Source organism: Rutilus rutilus (assembly GCF_951802725.1).
Source record: "Rutilus rutilus genome assembly, chromosome: 2".
NCBI lineage: Eukaryota > Metazoa > Chordata > Actinopteri > Cypriniformes > Leuciscidae > Rutilus > Rutilus rutilus.
Genome location: NC_140210.1, coordinates 41,521,252 through 41,536,924, shown reverse-complemented (window position 1 = coordinate 41,536,924; position 15,673 = coordinate 41,521,252). Strand labels below are relative to the sequence as shown.

At 35.3% G+C, this 15,673-nt stretch overlaps 1 protein-coding gene across 3 annotated transcripts in view; it reads left to right on the top strand.

Moving 5' to 3' along the window:
- Positions 1-8,925, top strand: part of jag1a (jagged canonical Notch ligand 1a) — a 63,869-nt gene extending 54,944 nt beyond the window's left edge. For 2 of the 3 annotated variants that reach the window (XM_084396071.1, XM_084396069.1), the window contains exons 14-26: positions 625-789; positions 880-993; positions 1,114-1,227; positions 2,907-3,020; positions 3,096-3,212; positions 3,786-3,813; positions 4,503-4,588; positions 4,698-4,811; positions 5,984-6,093; positions 6,192-6,416; positions 6,527-6,658; positions 7,350-7,503; positions 8,115-8,925. In XM_084396071.1, the coding sequence (XP_084252197.1) occupies positions 625-789; positions 880-993; positions 1,114-1,227; positions 2,907-3,020; positions 3,096-3,212; positions 3,786-3,813; positions 4,503-4,588; positions 4,698-4,811; positions 5,984-6,093; positions 6,192-6,416; positions 6,527-6,658; positions 7,350-7,503; positions 8,115-8,668 (2,027 nt within the window). In that variant the 3' untranslated portion in view covers positions 8,669-8,925. The remainder of the gene's footprint in view (positions 1-624; positions 790-879; positions 994-1,113; positions 1,228-2,906; positions 3,021-3,095; positions 3,213-3,785; positions 3,814-4,502; positions 4,589-4,697; positions 4,812-5,983; positions 6,094-6,191; positions 6,417-6,526; positions 6,659-7,349; positions 7,504-8,114) is intronic. The other variant, XM_084396070.1, reaches the window with a different exon arrangement.
- The last annotated feature ends 6,748 nt before the right edge of the window (positions 8,926-15,673 follow it).

Here is a 15,673-nt window from a genome sequence, read left to right as displayed (position 1 = left end):
TATTTTTGTTTTTGAAATGAATTGATCTTGTTTAGATATTTAAAAAAAAAATCCAAGACGAGACTAAATAGCAAAATACTTATTAATAATTATTAAATTATATTATTAATTAATAATATCAACAATTAAGAATTTATAATAATAATAATTAGTATTTTACTGTAAAACAAGTACCATTCAAATAATTACTGTCAACAATATTATTATTCTTACTAAAGATAATAAGTTAATAACAAAAAATAATAATTGTTATTGTTTTTAATGTCTCCAATTATTATTTAATATCATCTTAATCAGTATGAAATAATAATGATACTACTACTGCAAATAATAATAATAATGTAAAAAATTAAAATAAGTATACTGTTTTCTCTGCTGAGATTACCTGCTGATTAATATAGCAAAAACTAGTTTCTGATGGTTTCATTTGGTTTTTAGCTGGTCTAAATTGTCGATCATCTGGTCTGCCAGTCGTTGGACTGGATTTTGTTCTGGTTGACCATTTTGGTCCACCTAGAACCAGCACCAACCAACTAGACTAGACATTTGTAGTCGTCCATTCATACGTCTAGTCTAGTTTGTCCCAAAAGGACTCTTGATAACTCTGTCCATATTTCCCCCCAGTGATTGACAGTTGCACGGTTGCCGTGGCGTCTAACAGCACTCCGGGCGGCACGCGCCTCCTCTCCTCTAGTGTCTGTGGTCCTCACGGGCGCTGTCGAAGCCACGCCGGTGGGCATTTCAGCTGCGAGTGTCAGGAGGGATTCACAGGAACGTACTGCCATGAGAGTAAGTGTCGTGTTCAGCGCCATTTGTGTTCTTTAAAGTCACGGAACATACAATCTTTTTAACATCGCGTGTCTCACTCTTTACTCTCAGACATCAATGACTGTGAAAGTAGTCCCTGCCGCAATGGTGGCACTTGCATTGATAAAATCAACACTTACCAGTGTATCTGTGCTGATGGATGGGAGGGACCCAACTGTGAGACCAGTGAGTGCATCTCTCTCTTTAGTGTCACTTGAAATGGAATTCAGTTATTTGGAAATTGTAATGCAATCGTAAAACATTTAAGCATATTTAGCACTAAAACAGTGTTTGTTTCCAAACCAGACATTGACGACTGCAGCTTGAACCCCTGTCGGGACAGAGGAGTGTGCCGGGATCTGGTCAATGACTTTTACTGCGAGTGCGAAAACGGCTGGAAGGGAAAGACCTGTCATTCACGTAAGCCACACCTCCTCATTTGCATACCGTTGACTTTGGGCTAGATCTTTTAACTAGCAAAATTATATACAAAAATAAAATAAAAAGAGATTTTGTTGTCAGGTAAATTCAAAATGTTTATTTTAAGAACTAAAATACAGTTAAAACCTAGCACTGTTTTTTTTTTGTATTTTCTGTTATTTTAATTTTAGTTTAAGTATTAGTAATTTCATTGTCATTTTACTTAAAAAAAAATGTCTATATAGTTTTTATTCATTTTTATTTATTTTAGCACATCAAGTTAAACTAAATTAAATGAAAACTGTTGCCTTGGCTAATAGCTGAAATAAAATCAGTTTGTTTTTTATAATTTATTCTATTTCAGCTGACAATATATATATTTTTTTTAAGTTCCGAAAAGTTGTAATTTTTGTATTGTTTTTATTGTATGTTTTTTTTCCACAATTTTTTTTTTTTGATATTTGAACTTTTAATTTTATTCAATCTTTAAGAATAGATTTTTTTTATATATTTTTTTAATTGAATTTAACCTTTAATAATGTTTTTAATTTAAATAACAATATTTATATTATTTTATATAACAGTTTAATTAACAGGTAATACATACAATTTTTTATATATATATATATATATATATATATATATATATATATATATATATATATATATAATAACTATACTTTGCAAAATAATACCAAACCTAGCACTTTTTCTTCAGTGTGATTTTAGTATCATTGAGATGTTTTTTTGTTTTTTTTAGTTACGTTTTTTATTTTTTTATTTTCTGTTATTTTAATTTTAGTTTAAGTATTAGTTATTTCGTTGTGTTTTTGTCATTTTACTTATAAAAAAAAGTCTGTATAGTTTATATTCATTTATATATTTATTTTAGCACATCAAGTTAAACTAAATGAAATGAAAACTGTTGCCTTGGCTAATAGCTGAAATAAAATCAGTTGTTTTTTTTTATAATTTATTCTATTTCAGCTACCAATATATATTTTTAAGTTACGAAAAGTTATTTATTTTTTATTGTTTTTTTAATGATTTTAGTTTTAGTTAGCTAAAATAACCCTGTTTTTCACAATTTGTTTTTGATATTTAAACTTAATTTTATTCAATCTTTAAGAATAGATTTTTTATTTTAATATTTTTTTATTGAATTTAAACTTTAATAATGATATTTATTCTTTTTAATTTAAATAACAATATTTCGATTATTTTAAATAACAGTTTAATTTACAAGTAATACATACAAAATTATATATATATATATATACTATAACTATAGTTTTGCAAAATAATACTAGCAAAATCTACATAATGTACATATAGTTTTGCCAAACCATTTACACGTGTGAAACAGCATGCAAAGAGACATTTGAGTGATGATGCAAACAAATAATTGAATTAGAGTTTAAATCAATTCATTTAAATGAACAGTTTGATCTCATTCATAGAAATGAATCACGCTTTCTGACTCTGTCATTTTTGCTAATGAAGTTTAAATCAGAGACACTTTTATCTTACATTCTCATAGTTGCGAGACATGAAAGTATCGCAGAACCAGTCTGTAATAAATCGTGATATTCATGATATTGCTTCATTTGAAATGTGAAGCAAAATCTTCACATATATATTGTAGGTTTGTCTGACAGCTGTTCTCTTCTCGTCTATAGGCGAGAGCCAGTGTGACGAGGCTACTTGTAACAACGGCGGCACGTGTTCAGACGAAGGCGACTCGTTCAAGTGCATGTGTGCTCCTGGATGGGAAGGCGCTACCTGTAATATAGGTAAGGCTGCTAATGTCCTGAAGGAGCATTTCTGTGAATCCATCTGTTATAACGAACGTTTATCGTCGTCTACAGCAAAGAACAGCAGCTGCCTGCCGAACCCCTGTGAGAACGGAGCCACGTGTGTCGTGACAGGTGACAGCTTCACCTGCGTCTGCAAAGAAGGCTGGGAAGGGCTCACCTGCAGCCAGAGTACGGCAAAACTTCCTGTTCCACTTCCTTACTACTTCCTGTCTTGACTCCTGTCTACCTCCTGTTTCCAACTCTCACCTACTGCTGCTTAAGGTTCTCTTCCAAACTATATACTAATCGGACAGTTCCTTAAAGCTGAAGTGTGTCATTTCTGCGTCTCGTCCCAAAATAACGACTGACCTTATCTACGAATGACTTGTGTCTGTACATTACACTGGGATAGAAGCAATTATTTAACTGTAGAAAAATGACACACGTCACCTTTGCCTTTAGTTGCGGGACCCACACAGAATCCGCACTGCAGAACTCCAGGTTTTCCGTAACAAACACAGAAAATGCCCTAAAAATAGTCCATAGATTCTGTCTGTGCCCGTTTAGTAGTTTAAATATCATTAGCAGACGTAACTTTGATGAATGGTTGTTCAGGTGGGATTATGAGCTAGTATGTAACTATGGTAACAATAGTGCGACTTTCAACGTGTTGATTTCATTCTAACAAGAAGAGTTTTTAATATTTTTTTTATATCTGTATTCAATCTATAATAACAAAATGTTTGATGTTTCGTTTTACAGATTCCAACGATTGCAACCCACAACCATGGTAAGTTTGATTCATTTAATCTAATTTAATTTAATTTAATTTAGTTTAACTTAATTTAATCTTAAAAAAATTATATTTAAAAAAATAAAAATAACTACGTATAACAATAAAATATAAATTAGTGCTGTCAAATCGATTAATCGCGATTAATCGCATCTAACATAAAAGTTTGTGTGTGTGTGTACATATGTATGTATATATATATGATTAATTGATTTGACAGCACTAATAATATACACAATACATTTTTTGATCAACAGTAATATTTACCCACATATATTTTTACTTTTACTTTCTGAATTTAATTAAATTTGAATTAAAGAAAAATGGTGGAAACTGAGGTTTTATTGTGAGCATTAACTGTACAATTTAGTATATACATATTTTGTGTATTGTTAATGAAGAATTGTGATTTTACCAGAAAATGCTACAAATTTAATACACAAAGCATCCAATTAATAACATAAATGTTTAAATTAATAGAAATTAATAGAATAAATTATAAATTAATAATAATAACTGAACTAAATATAAATATAAATGTAATCATTACAACTTTTTCTGTGAAAAAAAAATATATATTCTGACAAAAATGATGCACATCACCACGTATTTGACGTCCAAACTTGTAGCATGTGTCCTGTTGAACTTTGACCCCATATCTGATCACGTGTATGATCTTTGTGCAGTTATAACAGCGGTACGTGTGTGGACGGTGATAACTGGTACCGCTGTGAGTGTGCCAGTGGATTCGCAGGGCCGGACTGTCGCATCAGTGAGTGATTAATGACGCTTTCTCTAATGAATACAATATATATATATAGTCATATCGACACATAAGATGGTGATTTTACAGTAATCTAAACGTGCGTCTCGCCCCACAGACATCAATGAGTGCCAGTCGTCTCCCTGTGCGTTCGGTTCCACGTGTGTGGACGAGATTAACGGCTACCGCTGCCTGTGTCCCCCCGGCAGGACCGGGTCCAGGTGTCAGGAAGGTACAACTGCCATCATTCGTGCTTGCTGTTTAATTAACATCACTATTATTAGTCATGGTTGCTATTGCTTATACAGAGTTTGAGGTTCTTCAAATCACTTAAAGCTTTGTGCTACAGACATTAGTAGGAAATCCTTTTTTTTGGTCTAGATTTAAAGGATATATTATAATATCTTTTAAACTTTTAATGTTATCTTTTGTAAAAAAAAATTATTTTTTAAAATCATGATCTCAGCATAGATCTCATATTATTATACTTTAAAAATTTTGACTGAATATCATGTTAATATTATTGTGTTATTGTTTAATCATGATCTCAGAATAGTTAGGTGTCATTAACGAGTACGTTTTTCATTATAGATATATTAAAAGATATATTATAATGACTTTTACACTTTTTACTGTGACTGTTGTTTTAATATTATTATTTTAGTCATGATCTAAGAGTAGGTTTGTTAGATGTTGTTAACGAAACCCTTTGTGTTTTAATATTACTTAATTAATTTTGTTCTAGATTTAAAGGATATATTATAATACCTTTTAATTTTTTTTTTTTTTTTTTTTACTGACTATTGTGTTAATATCATTGTGGGGGGATGATGGTTAATTTTTTCATTTTAATCATGATTTCAGAATAGGTTTGTTAGGTGTCATTACCGAAACCCTTAGTATTTTATAAAAAAATAATAATAATTGTACTAGACTTAAAGGATATAAAATATTACCTTTTAACCGTTGTACTGTGACTATTGTGTTAATATATTGTAGTGTTGTTGTTGTTTTTTTATCATGATCTCAGAACAGGTTTATTAGGTGTCATTACCGAAACCCTTAGTATTTTAATTTTAAATATATTTAAATAATTCAATAATTTGAGTATTTTAATAGTCATTTTAATTTAGAATCAATCCATTTCTTTCTAATTTTGAGTACTAGCTTACTTATTGTATTAGCAAGATCAAGGCTTATTTTTTTCTCAAATAACATAAACATCATTACCATCACAAATTGAAGGTGAATTATGGGATGTGTGAAAAAAATGTAAACATAAATTCACCATAATTTGAAAAATATTCCTTTTTCAAGATTTCAAATAGCCAAAAGTGGCCCCATTTAAAGAGCAAAAAGTGTAAATGTCACATGATTTTTAAAGTGGCTTGTCTTTTCTCTTAGTCACGGGACGTCCGTGTGTGTCTGGAGGTCGGATTGCTGTAGACGGAGCGAAGTGGGCCGAAGACTGCAACACCTGTTACTGTCACAAGGGGGTCGTGACCTGTACTAAGGTATGTGTTGTAACTGTTGACAGACGTTAATAGCGATGCGTTGTCGTTTCTGAATGTGCTCTCTTACAATACTTGCGCTTCCTTCCTCTTGTGGTCAGCTGTGGTGTGGCCCTAAACCCTGCCGTATGCTCGGCTCCGGGCGAGGCGACTGTCCGCTGGGTCAGCTGTGTGTGTCGCTGCGTGACGAGCAGTGTTTCGTGAAGCCCTGCTCGTCTCAGGGCGAGTGCATGTCTGCTCACCGGCCGGCCGTACGCGCGCGCTGCCACCCCGAAAGCGACTGCGCCAACGTCACCTTCACCTTCAACAAGGACACCATGCCACAGGTGAGGCCACTGAGACTGAGTGATAGGCTTGCATATACTTAATACATGCATATTAAAACGTGTTCTTATTATATGATGTCTTTAATGAGTGTATGTACTTTGGCTCTCAGGGAGTGACGGTGGAGCAGGTGTGTCGTGAGCTGAGACATCTCTATGTGACTAAGAATGTTTCGACTGAGTTTTCCATCTCTATGACCTGTGAACTCTCTTCTGCCGCCAATAATGAGATCCATGTGGCCATCGTAAGTGATCCACCGCAGTATTTAATTGGCTAGAAATTGCTGCAGTTTCTATAAAATGCTATAATATCCTTATAGTTATAAAGAACGACTTGAAAAATCATTGAATTACAGGGCTTGATAGTGACTTGTTTGCTCACCGGCCACTATGGCTACTGTTTTTCCAAAGTTTCTAGCCACTCAGCATTTTCACTGGATCGATAACATGTGGAAAAACTGCCATATAGATATTTTTAACATGATCTCATAATTTGGCAGCAGGTATATTAGGCTGCTGTCACTTTAAGACCTGACGCGCGCATCCATTATACTGTTACACATGCGTTTTCTTTCTCAACTGTTTACATTCACTTAAAACAATACTCGCCAAGATCGGCATTTTGACTTTTTGTGTGTATTTGACTGTTTAAACACAATAAGCAACGAAAAATAACTCAATTTAGTCCTGCCTCACTTTGGGTGTGAGCACAAAATCTGCGGGAATGAGTAAAATTATGTGCAATACGCGCAATCCCACGCCGAAATTCAAGCCCTGTACTACGTTACACGCCACTGCTGAAATCCACGTGCATTTGGCAGGTGTTAATGTCAAGCCTTGTGTATACATACAGTTGCCATGTACAGCGGGTATACAGTTAACTGAATCTAGCTAGATCAGAATTGTTTTTTTTAAAGGAAATATTGTGTTTTCCAGCATGTGACTGAGGATGGCATTCACGGCAGAGTTCCTGTTAAAGAGATCACCGACAGCATCATCGACCTGGTGAGCAAACACAGCGCGAACAGCACCATCATCGGCTCCATCGCTGAGGTCCGCGTGCAGCGCAGGCAACCGCAAAACCCCAACGGTGAGACGCGGCAGGAACTTCTTAAACCTCACAGAAAGTAGCCGTAGGTCAAAACGACGGATCCTCTGAGTGGAAATGAAATTACCATTTCAGAGCAAATACATAAATATTGAGATACAAACTACCGTTCAAAACTTTGGGTGAGGGAGTTTAAAGACCTTTATTCAGCAAGGATGCATTAAATTGATCAAAAGGGACATTTGTAATGTTACAAAACATTTAAATAGTAGTTTTCCACATTAAATTAATGTTTTTTGAGCATCAAATCATCATATTAGAATGATTTCTGAAGGATCATGTGACACTGAAGACTGGAATAATGATACTGAAAATTCAGCTTTGATCACAGGAATAAATTACATATTAAAATATATTAAAGTAATTGTAATAATATTTTACAATATTACTGTTTTTACTGTCAAAATCTTGCCAACTCCAAACCTTTAGATGATAGTGAGTGTATATACAGTGTTGAATTACATGAGATGAAAAATATTACGATTTTAATTTAATAACGAATAAATAGAGTAAAATGCTAGATGCTTTGCACACAATGAATGGATGTCATATTTTGCCAGCTTGTTTTAATTAATCCATTGGTTCTCGTTCAGTAGACTACTTGGTGCCACTGCTGGTTTCCATTGTGACAGCGATCTGGGTTTTGGCCCTGGCGTCGGTGTTCCTGTGGTGTGTGCGCCATCGACGCAAACAAAGCTCCAGCCCCACCGCGATCAACCCCGCCACCCCGTTCTCCACAGGAACCGCGGAAGAAAACACGGTGAACAACGCTCGTGAGCAGCTCAACCAGATCAAGAACCACATCGAGAAGAACGCGTCCAACGGCAGCCTGCCAGGAAAAGAGCACCACTGTGACGACAAGAACACCGTCAACGCCAAAATCAGGACGCATTTCTCCGAGTCCACCAGACTGACGCAGGACGACTCCAACACGCGGTTGCAGAAGACACGCTTTCCACGTCAGCCGGCCTACATGCTGGTGGACCGAGACGAAAGGCTCAGCTCCAGCGACACGGACGGTAAAACCCCGCACTGGACTAACAAACGCGACAACAGAGACCTGGAGTCGCAGCACAGAGCTCCGGATTCACAGCAAAGAGATCCGGACGCGACGCACAGCTTGCACAAAATGGAGTTTATCGTATAACAATCATTGACGACGTCTCGAAAAGGTCAAAGAATAACCAATGAATCAAAAAGCTTATCGTTGACTGTGACGACAAGTCCGGACAGTATTTGTTCAGACGTTGCGCTGCAGTGGGACCACAGGCTGGTCCGTTTTCTGTTAATGTGCGTCAGTCAGTGTCTGTAGGGCCTGACGACATTAGCCTGTGCAGAACTTATAGCCTCGAGGACAAAACCTGAACGTGAATGTAATTGGCCAAAATCTGCTACGGATCTCACAAAAAAAAAACATGTCCAGGTCACATTTCACCCTAGAATTCATAGACATTATTAGATTATTTTAATGACAATTAAGCACATTTGTCTCCTAAATTCTCATTATTGTAATCTTATTTTTTCGTAATTTCGTTTTTTTTTTTCAAAGGTGAAATACTGCAGTAACAAAATACTGTAATACTAGGATTTTTATGCAAATCAGCATTCATTTAGGGTACATTTACACAACAACGATGTACTAAAAATGGAAAAGTTTCACGTACCACAAAAACAGCTGTATTACTCATGCCAGGCCAGTAGATGACGATGCCACTTTGTAAAGCGCCTATAGACTGAACGCGTTATACACAAATTTCACAAATTCGTGTTTTTGTAGTTTACGCTGAGACGATAACGGTATCGTTTTCAAAAACATGCACCTTGAAACCCGTTTTCAAAAGTTTTCAGGCCCCCAAAACGGCGCTGTCGTGTAAATGAACGTCCAAAACGCATCAAACGTTTCGGTGTCGTGTAAACGGCCTCTAAAGGCAGCACAATAAATTCTACAATAAAAATAAATATACCATTATTTAGTTTTTTCAAACATTACTTTACAGTAATGAAAATTATGCTTGAATTATGCTGTTTTTTGCATTGCGGAAATGAGAATTACAGGGTAATGTGCTTAAACTTTATAGCGCTAAACATATAAAATATAGTGTCTTTTTACTTTCTAATGACTTTGGGATGAAATTAGCCATGGAAATGTTCCATGAGGGTTTCGTGAGCATCACCCAGCTGTTGAACTGAACGGCACATGCAGACTGTATTCGGTTTTAGAACTTAATGCACCAGAAATAGCTTGTGAATCAATGATTACTGGTGCATCATGTGCTTGAAGATTGTATTTAACTCCCATTTATTGGGTTCTTGACTGGATTTTATTTTCCCGCTCTTTCCAGCAGTTCATTTTTATTTATTCTGCTCTTTTTTTTTTCTTTTTTTTTTCTTTTATACATGTGTACAGTCATGCTTAGAAGTTGCTGTCTATATGAAATTCACTGTCAATTTAGATGTTGTATAGATGACTTTGTACATATTTTCGAATTAATCATTGTGTATATTTGATTTATTAACTTAATAATCGAGAGCCTATCGTTTGTTTTTATTTATATACGTGGTTTAGGTTTGATAATGTGTCCGATCTTTGTATTTTTGGATGGAAAATATTGTCTCTTGTTTCTGAAATGCCAAAATAATAGTTTATTTTTTGAAGAATAGCTTGTTTATTTGTGTCTAAATCCAGAATACAATGTGCAATGTTAAGAAAACGTGCATGGCTTGTGTTTGTACTGTCCTGAGACGTAGGGCTAGATGGGTTTTCCCATCTAGTGTTGATGCAGATACACTTTTCTAGATGTTATGACTTTAAAACCATTCCTGAACATTTTTAGCATATTTTCTGCTCATAACTGTGTTAAATGAATTTGGCAGCCCAGGATATCAAACAACGCTTGTCTGGTGTTTTCTGGTTAACCACAGTATTCAAATGAACTTGAACCAAAACGTCTAAAGGGAACGAACAGTATTAGAAGTGCAATGTAATGTGAAATATGAAGAAAACAGAACTGAATGTGATAAGCGAGACAAACATGAAATCAAAATCATTTTAGTAGACCATTTTTATTAATTGACTGTGGGGCTTTTCTGCTTCGGTCCCACTTGCAATCTGTGTTACTACTGCCATGTTGTCTAGTTCATTTGTTGAGTTTGTTCCTTTGATTGTTTATTTCTTGTGTTTGTCTATGAAATTCTTCTATGAAAAAGCAGAGCCATGAAAACAAATCATCCTGGGGTTTGTCAAAGCATTTATTTCGATTTTCATTCAGTTGTTGACATTTGGATCCTTAAATCAAATAAAATTTCACTTGAATGTTTTGAATTTAAGAATTTGATCTTTCTTTTTTTGAAAACAACGAGTTTTGGTTTGTGTGTCAAAAACCATCAAATAATCTGTATAATAATTTAAAGGAAACTCTATGGTGTAAATACTCATTCTAAACTGTCCATTATGCTATAAAAATACATTTTATACTGTAAAATATTGCATTGGATAAATATGTCTTGTGTTGCGTGAAACTTGCTAACATAGTGAGGTCTGATTTGTGAGTGAATCATTCTTTGAGTCAGTTCATTTAAATGAATCAGTTGAATGGGTTCACAAATTGGTCTGAATGATTCACTGAATGATGAAAAATCCTTATCCAGTATTCACTAACATGTAAGATCATGCAAATTCATTCGTAAAAAGGTGTAGGACTCTTTAAATGCTGATATACAACATAAATCTATATTACTGCTGTCAAATCGATTAATCGCATGTTACATAAAAGTTTGTTAATCGATTAATCGCATCTTACATAAAAGTTTGTTAATCGATTAATCGCATCTTACATAAAAGTTTGTTAATCGATTAATCGCATCTTACATAAAAGTTTGTTAATCGATTAATCGCATCTTACATAAAAGTTTGTTAATCGATTAATCGCACCTAACATAAAAGTTTGTGTATATATATATATAAAGATAAAGATATACACACATATATTTTAGGGCTGTGAAAAGATTAATCGCGATTAATCACATGCAAAATAAAAGTTTGTGTTTACATAATAAATGTGTGTGTACTGTGTATAATTATTTTGTATATATATAAATACACACATGCATATTTATTTAAGAAATATTTGCATGTATATACTTTATATATTTACATATAATTTATATGTAAATATAAATATTTGTATATAGAAATGACACATTTTTCTTAAATACTGTATATACATGCAAGTGTGTGTATTTATATATACAAAATAATTATACACAGTCCACACACATTTATTATGTAAACAAACTTTTATTTTACATGCGATTACATGCGATTATTTTACATGCGATTAATCGCGATTAATCTTTTCACAGCCCTATTATATTTACAAACTTTTATGTTAGATGCAATTAAACATGATTAAGTGATCTATAAACTTTTATATTAGATGTGATTAATCGGTTTGACGGCATTAATGTACATATGCTATATAGACACATATTTACAGCCATTTATGTTAGATACCGATTTGACAACACAAATCTGTATGGAATGTAATGTTTTACGTGCTTACTATCAAATGGAGCTTATGTATCAATCGGCGTATGATCTCCTATCTAGGTCTAAGAATATTCTAAATGTTTCCTTATTTATGCTTGATTTAATGTAACCCAGGTTCTGAATTGCAGGTCTGACACGGTGGACACAGCCGTAACCGTCCCAACAGGGTCCACATTGTGTGCGGCTAGACGTTCAGCTGAGCGCGGCGGGCGGGTGACCATGTGAGACAGGTTATGAAAGGCCTTCACACTATCTCTCTCTGCTGTCGTGGGAAAGCTGAAGATGCACACCAAAATAGACGGCATGAGATGCGTTTGCCTAACGTGTTTGCAAAGGCATCGCACAAAGGACGTCTTCTTCTAGCTTTTCAGCTTCAATCAGCTTTTCTTTGGAAACCGCGCGATGACCCTTTCTCAACAGGCCTGATTCACTGAAGCAATGAACATGTGCAAAACTGTTTTTCTGGAGCTAAAGTGACTGACATGCACTGATCATTAATCATGTCACTGAAATGACACATTGAGAAAGTATTTGGACATATAAGACAATTTAAAAATATATACATGGCATTGCATTAGATAACAAAAATATCATGTATTTATATTAAAAAAAAAAGCACAATCACACTTTTAAAGCATAAAGGTTTTAAACACCCCATGTTGACAAATTGACAAAATTCACTTTTAGTCCATATGCATATTATAAAATCTAATGTGAAAAAACAGATGATGTATATATACTAATTTATAATGCAGACCCAATATATTGATGACTCATCTTGAAGTACAAATTTTTGTCCAATCAAATACTCTCTGGAATAAACATGCCCCTCCCACTAGTACGTCTGACTAGCAATAGCAAGTAGCAAATCATGTGCACAGTTATGAAGTAAAATAAAGGATGGTGACTATTAAAATGGGATGAGCTCTTAGAAATGTCCTATTGTTCCTAAAGGAAATGTCAATGTGAGAAACAACTGCGCCCGTCAAGCGATTTCACATGGTCATTTAGCAATAAAATGAATAAAACACAGATATGCCGTTCAAAAAGTGTTTTGAATCTGTCTTGTCTAACATTAGTGGAACATGTTCATCTGTGAGAACTTGAGGAGAACTATACCTCATACATCAGTTGCTCAAATATATAAATATTTTTTAAACTTAGTTCTGAGAAAAGCTCTAGCAGCTTTTGAGCACAGATGACACTTGGTTTGACGTTTTGAATGCAATGACAATCCAAATGCTTTCAGGGGCCACTCATTTTTTCATTTTAACAGATGTATAGCAAGCAGAAGCAGTCAGAACAAATGCCTTCTGTGAAAGTCCCACAGTTGTCAGAAGACGAAGACAAATCCATAAACAGATTCTGACTATTAATCTAACTGACCCTTCGTTTCCTGGTCATCAGAACAGAAAATATGACCATTTCGCCGACTTCAAAGCCTAAGAACTGGGTCAGGCTGAAGGAAAGTCTCTCTGAAACTTGACTTGGCCACGATCTCCAACACTAATGGCTCCATCATGTTAACAAATTTGTCACGGTAACTGGACTCAGTGTCCGCTTTAGAACAACACTGCCAGGGCTGAGGTGATGAAACATGAGCTTCCAGAAGGAGTTTTATCGTCATTTGTTCTATAAAAGCGTATTAGAAACTGATCTCTGTGTGTGTGTTTGTACTGTTAGGAGAGTTATTCCAGAGCAGAAGGTTGGAAATGGTACAAAGCATTTATTGCTAAGAGACACTTGCACTCAATTTTAGCCAGAAAACCATTAGCTCTGTTCCAAAACCGAGTGAGATGCCTACACAAGTAGTGTTTTAAGATAACATCCCAGGGAACGCTCTCAGAACTTTGGCTAATGTTCTCAAAAGGTTCTCTCAAAGTTATGAACAAACATTCTAGTAACATTAATACAACGTTCAAAGTTGTCTGGTCTTTAATAGTGTTCTTTATAACTCTTATGATGGAATTTTCCGTCATTTATGAGACAACTTTCCCCGCCATTGATGGAATTTTCACACCAGCTCAGAGATCCACTCGTTGACGATCACACGTTGACCTGATTGGTTACAAGGTAGTTTGTGATGTCAGAAACACCAGCGATTTCAAACCGTGTTTTTGAGACTGTCTTTGGTTCACTGCAGTTTTAAGGAGAAAATACTCAGCAATGGTGTCGACATATGAATTTACACAAAAATATCACATAGACAACATTAAAAGCTTGATTTTCACCACAGGGGACCTTCGAGTCCCGGCTTGTGGACCTTTCCCGATCCCATCCCCCGTCTCTCTCACACCTCACTTCCTGTCAACCCTGTCCTGTCCCAATAAAAAGGCAAAAATCACCTAAAAAAACAAACAAAAAAAAGAAATAAAAAAAAAAGGACTAAAACACTGAATGCACATTCTATTAACGTTACTAGAAAAATGTTTGTTCATAACTTTGAAAGAACCTTTCCAGAACATTAGCCAAAGTTTTGAGAACTAGGCTACCGATGTTGGCTGGGTATGCCGCATAATAATGCCTCGTTTTGGCCAAATTGTGAGGCCTTCATGGAGAAAGCAAACCCATAATGCATTGCAATGTGGTAGGTGAAAACATCCATCCATTCAAGATGGTGGAAAAAGCGGGAGAACTGTCAAATAGAAATACCTAATACCTAAAGCATCAAAAGAAATAGACCAATTGTCTATTTTTGTGGCGTTGTTAGCTTAGCAACATGCTAGCGAACAAACTGTTTTGAAATCAACTGTGAGTTAAGACAGTTTCCTGTGAAATGCTCTACTGGTATGAGTTCTTCTTGCTAGGCAGTACGTGCTTTTGGAACAGAACCACTGTATGAATTTCAGACGCCATATACACTCACGCATTGTCCTAAACGCTAACCAACTAGGTCTCTCGACAGACAACTCAGTTCACACAGTGCACAGATTCACGCACCCTGAGAAGACGGAGACCTATTCCTGCAGAAACACTTTCCCAGCGCAGCCACACCCGGAGCAGAGTCAATAATTAGGCCCGTATCATGACTCAGCCTACGAATGTGTGTGTGTGAGACAGCGAAACAGAGACATGAGACTGCGTGGGAACTTATGTGTCCTCAGATGATGATGTCAACTTTCTTTTAGGCCGAAGAATGTGCAAAATAAAATAAGGGAAGGAGAAAGACGGCAGAAAGGACAGCAGTCGCCCCCTCAGGCTTTAGTCAGCAATTTAGACTGCAGTTGCATTGACAAATAGTTTATTTACAGACTAACAGAGGCAGTTTGCCACTGACTGTATAGTGATTTGCAAGCACATGATGTTGTTGTACCAGCTATGAACATAGTGAAATAGGAAATCATAATTGACTTTATTTACTTTCTTAATGCATGTCCCTGGCAGGGTTACCAGGTTTGCATAACAAAACCAGCCAAAACCGGCCCAATCGCAGCCAAAACAAGCCCAATCACGCTCCATGTTCGCTGAACCCGTGCACTAAAAAAGCAACCCGCAGCAACAGTTTAAAAGTAAATATATGTTATTTGTGTCTAATTTCATATGCCCATTGTTGTTCCCTACTTGAGTTTGTAAATTGATATTGTTTAATAAAAATATATCTTT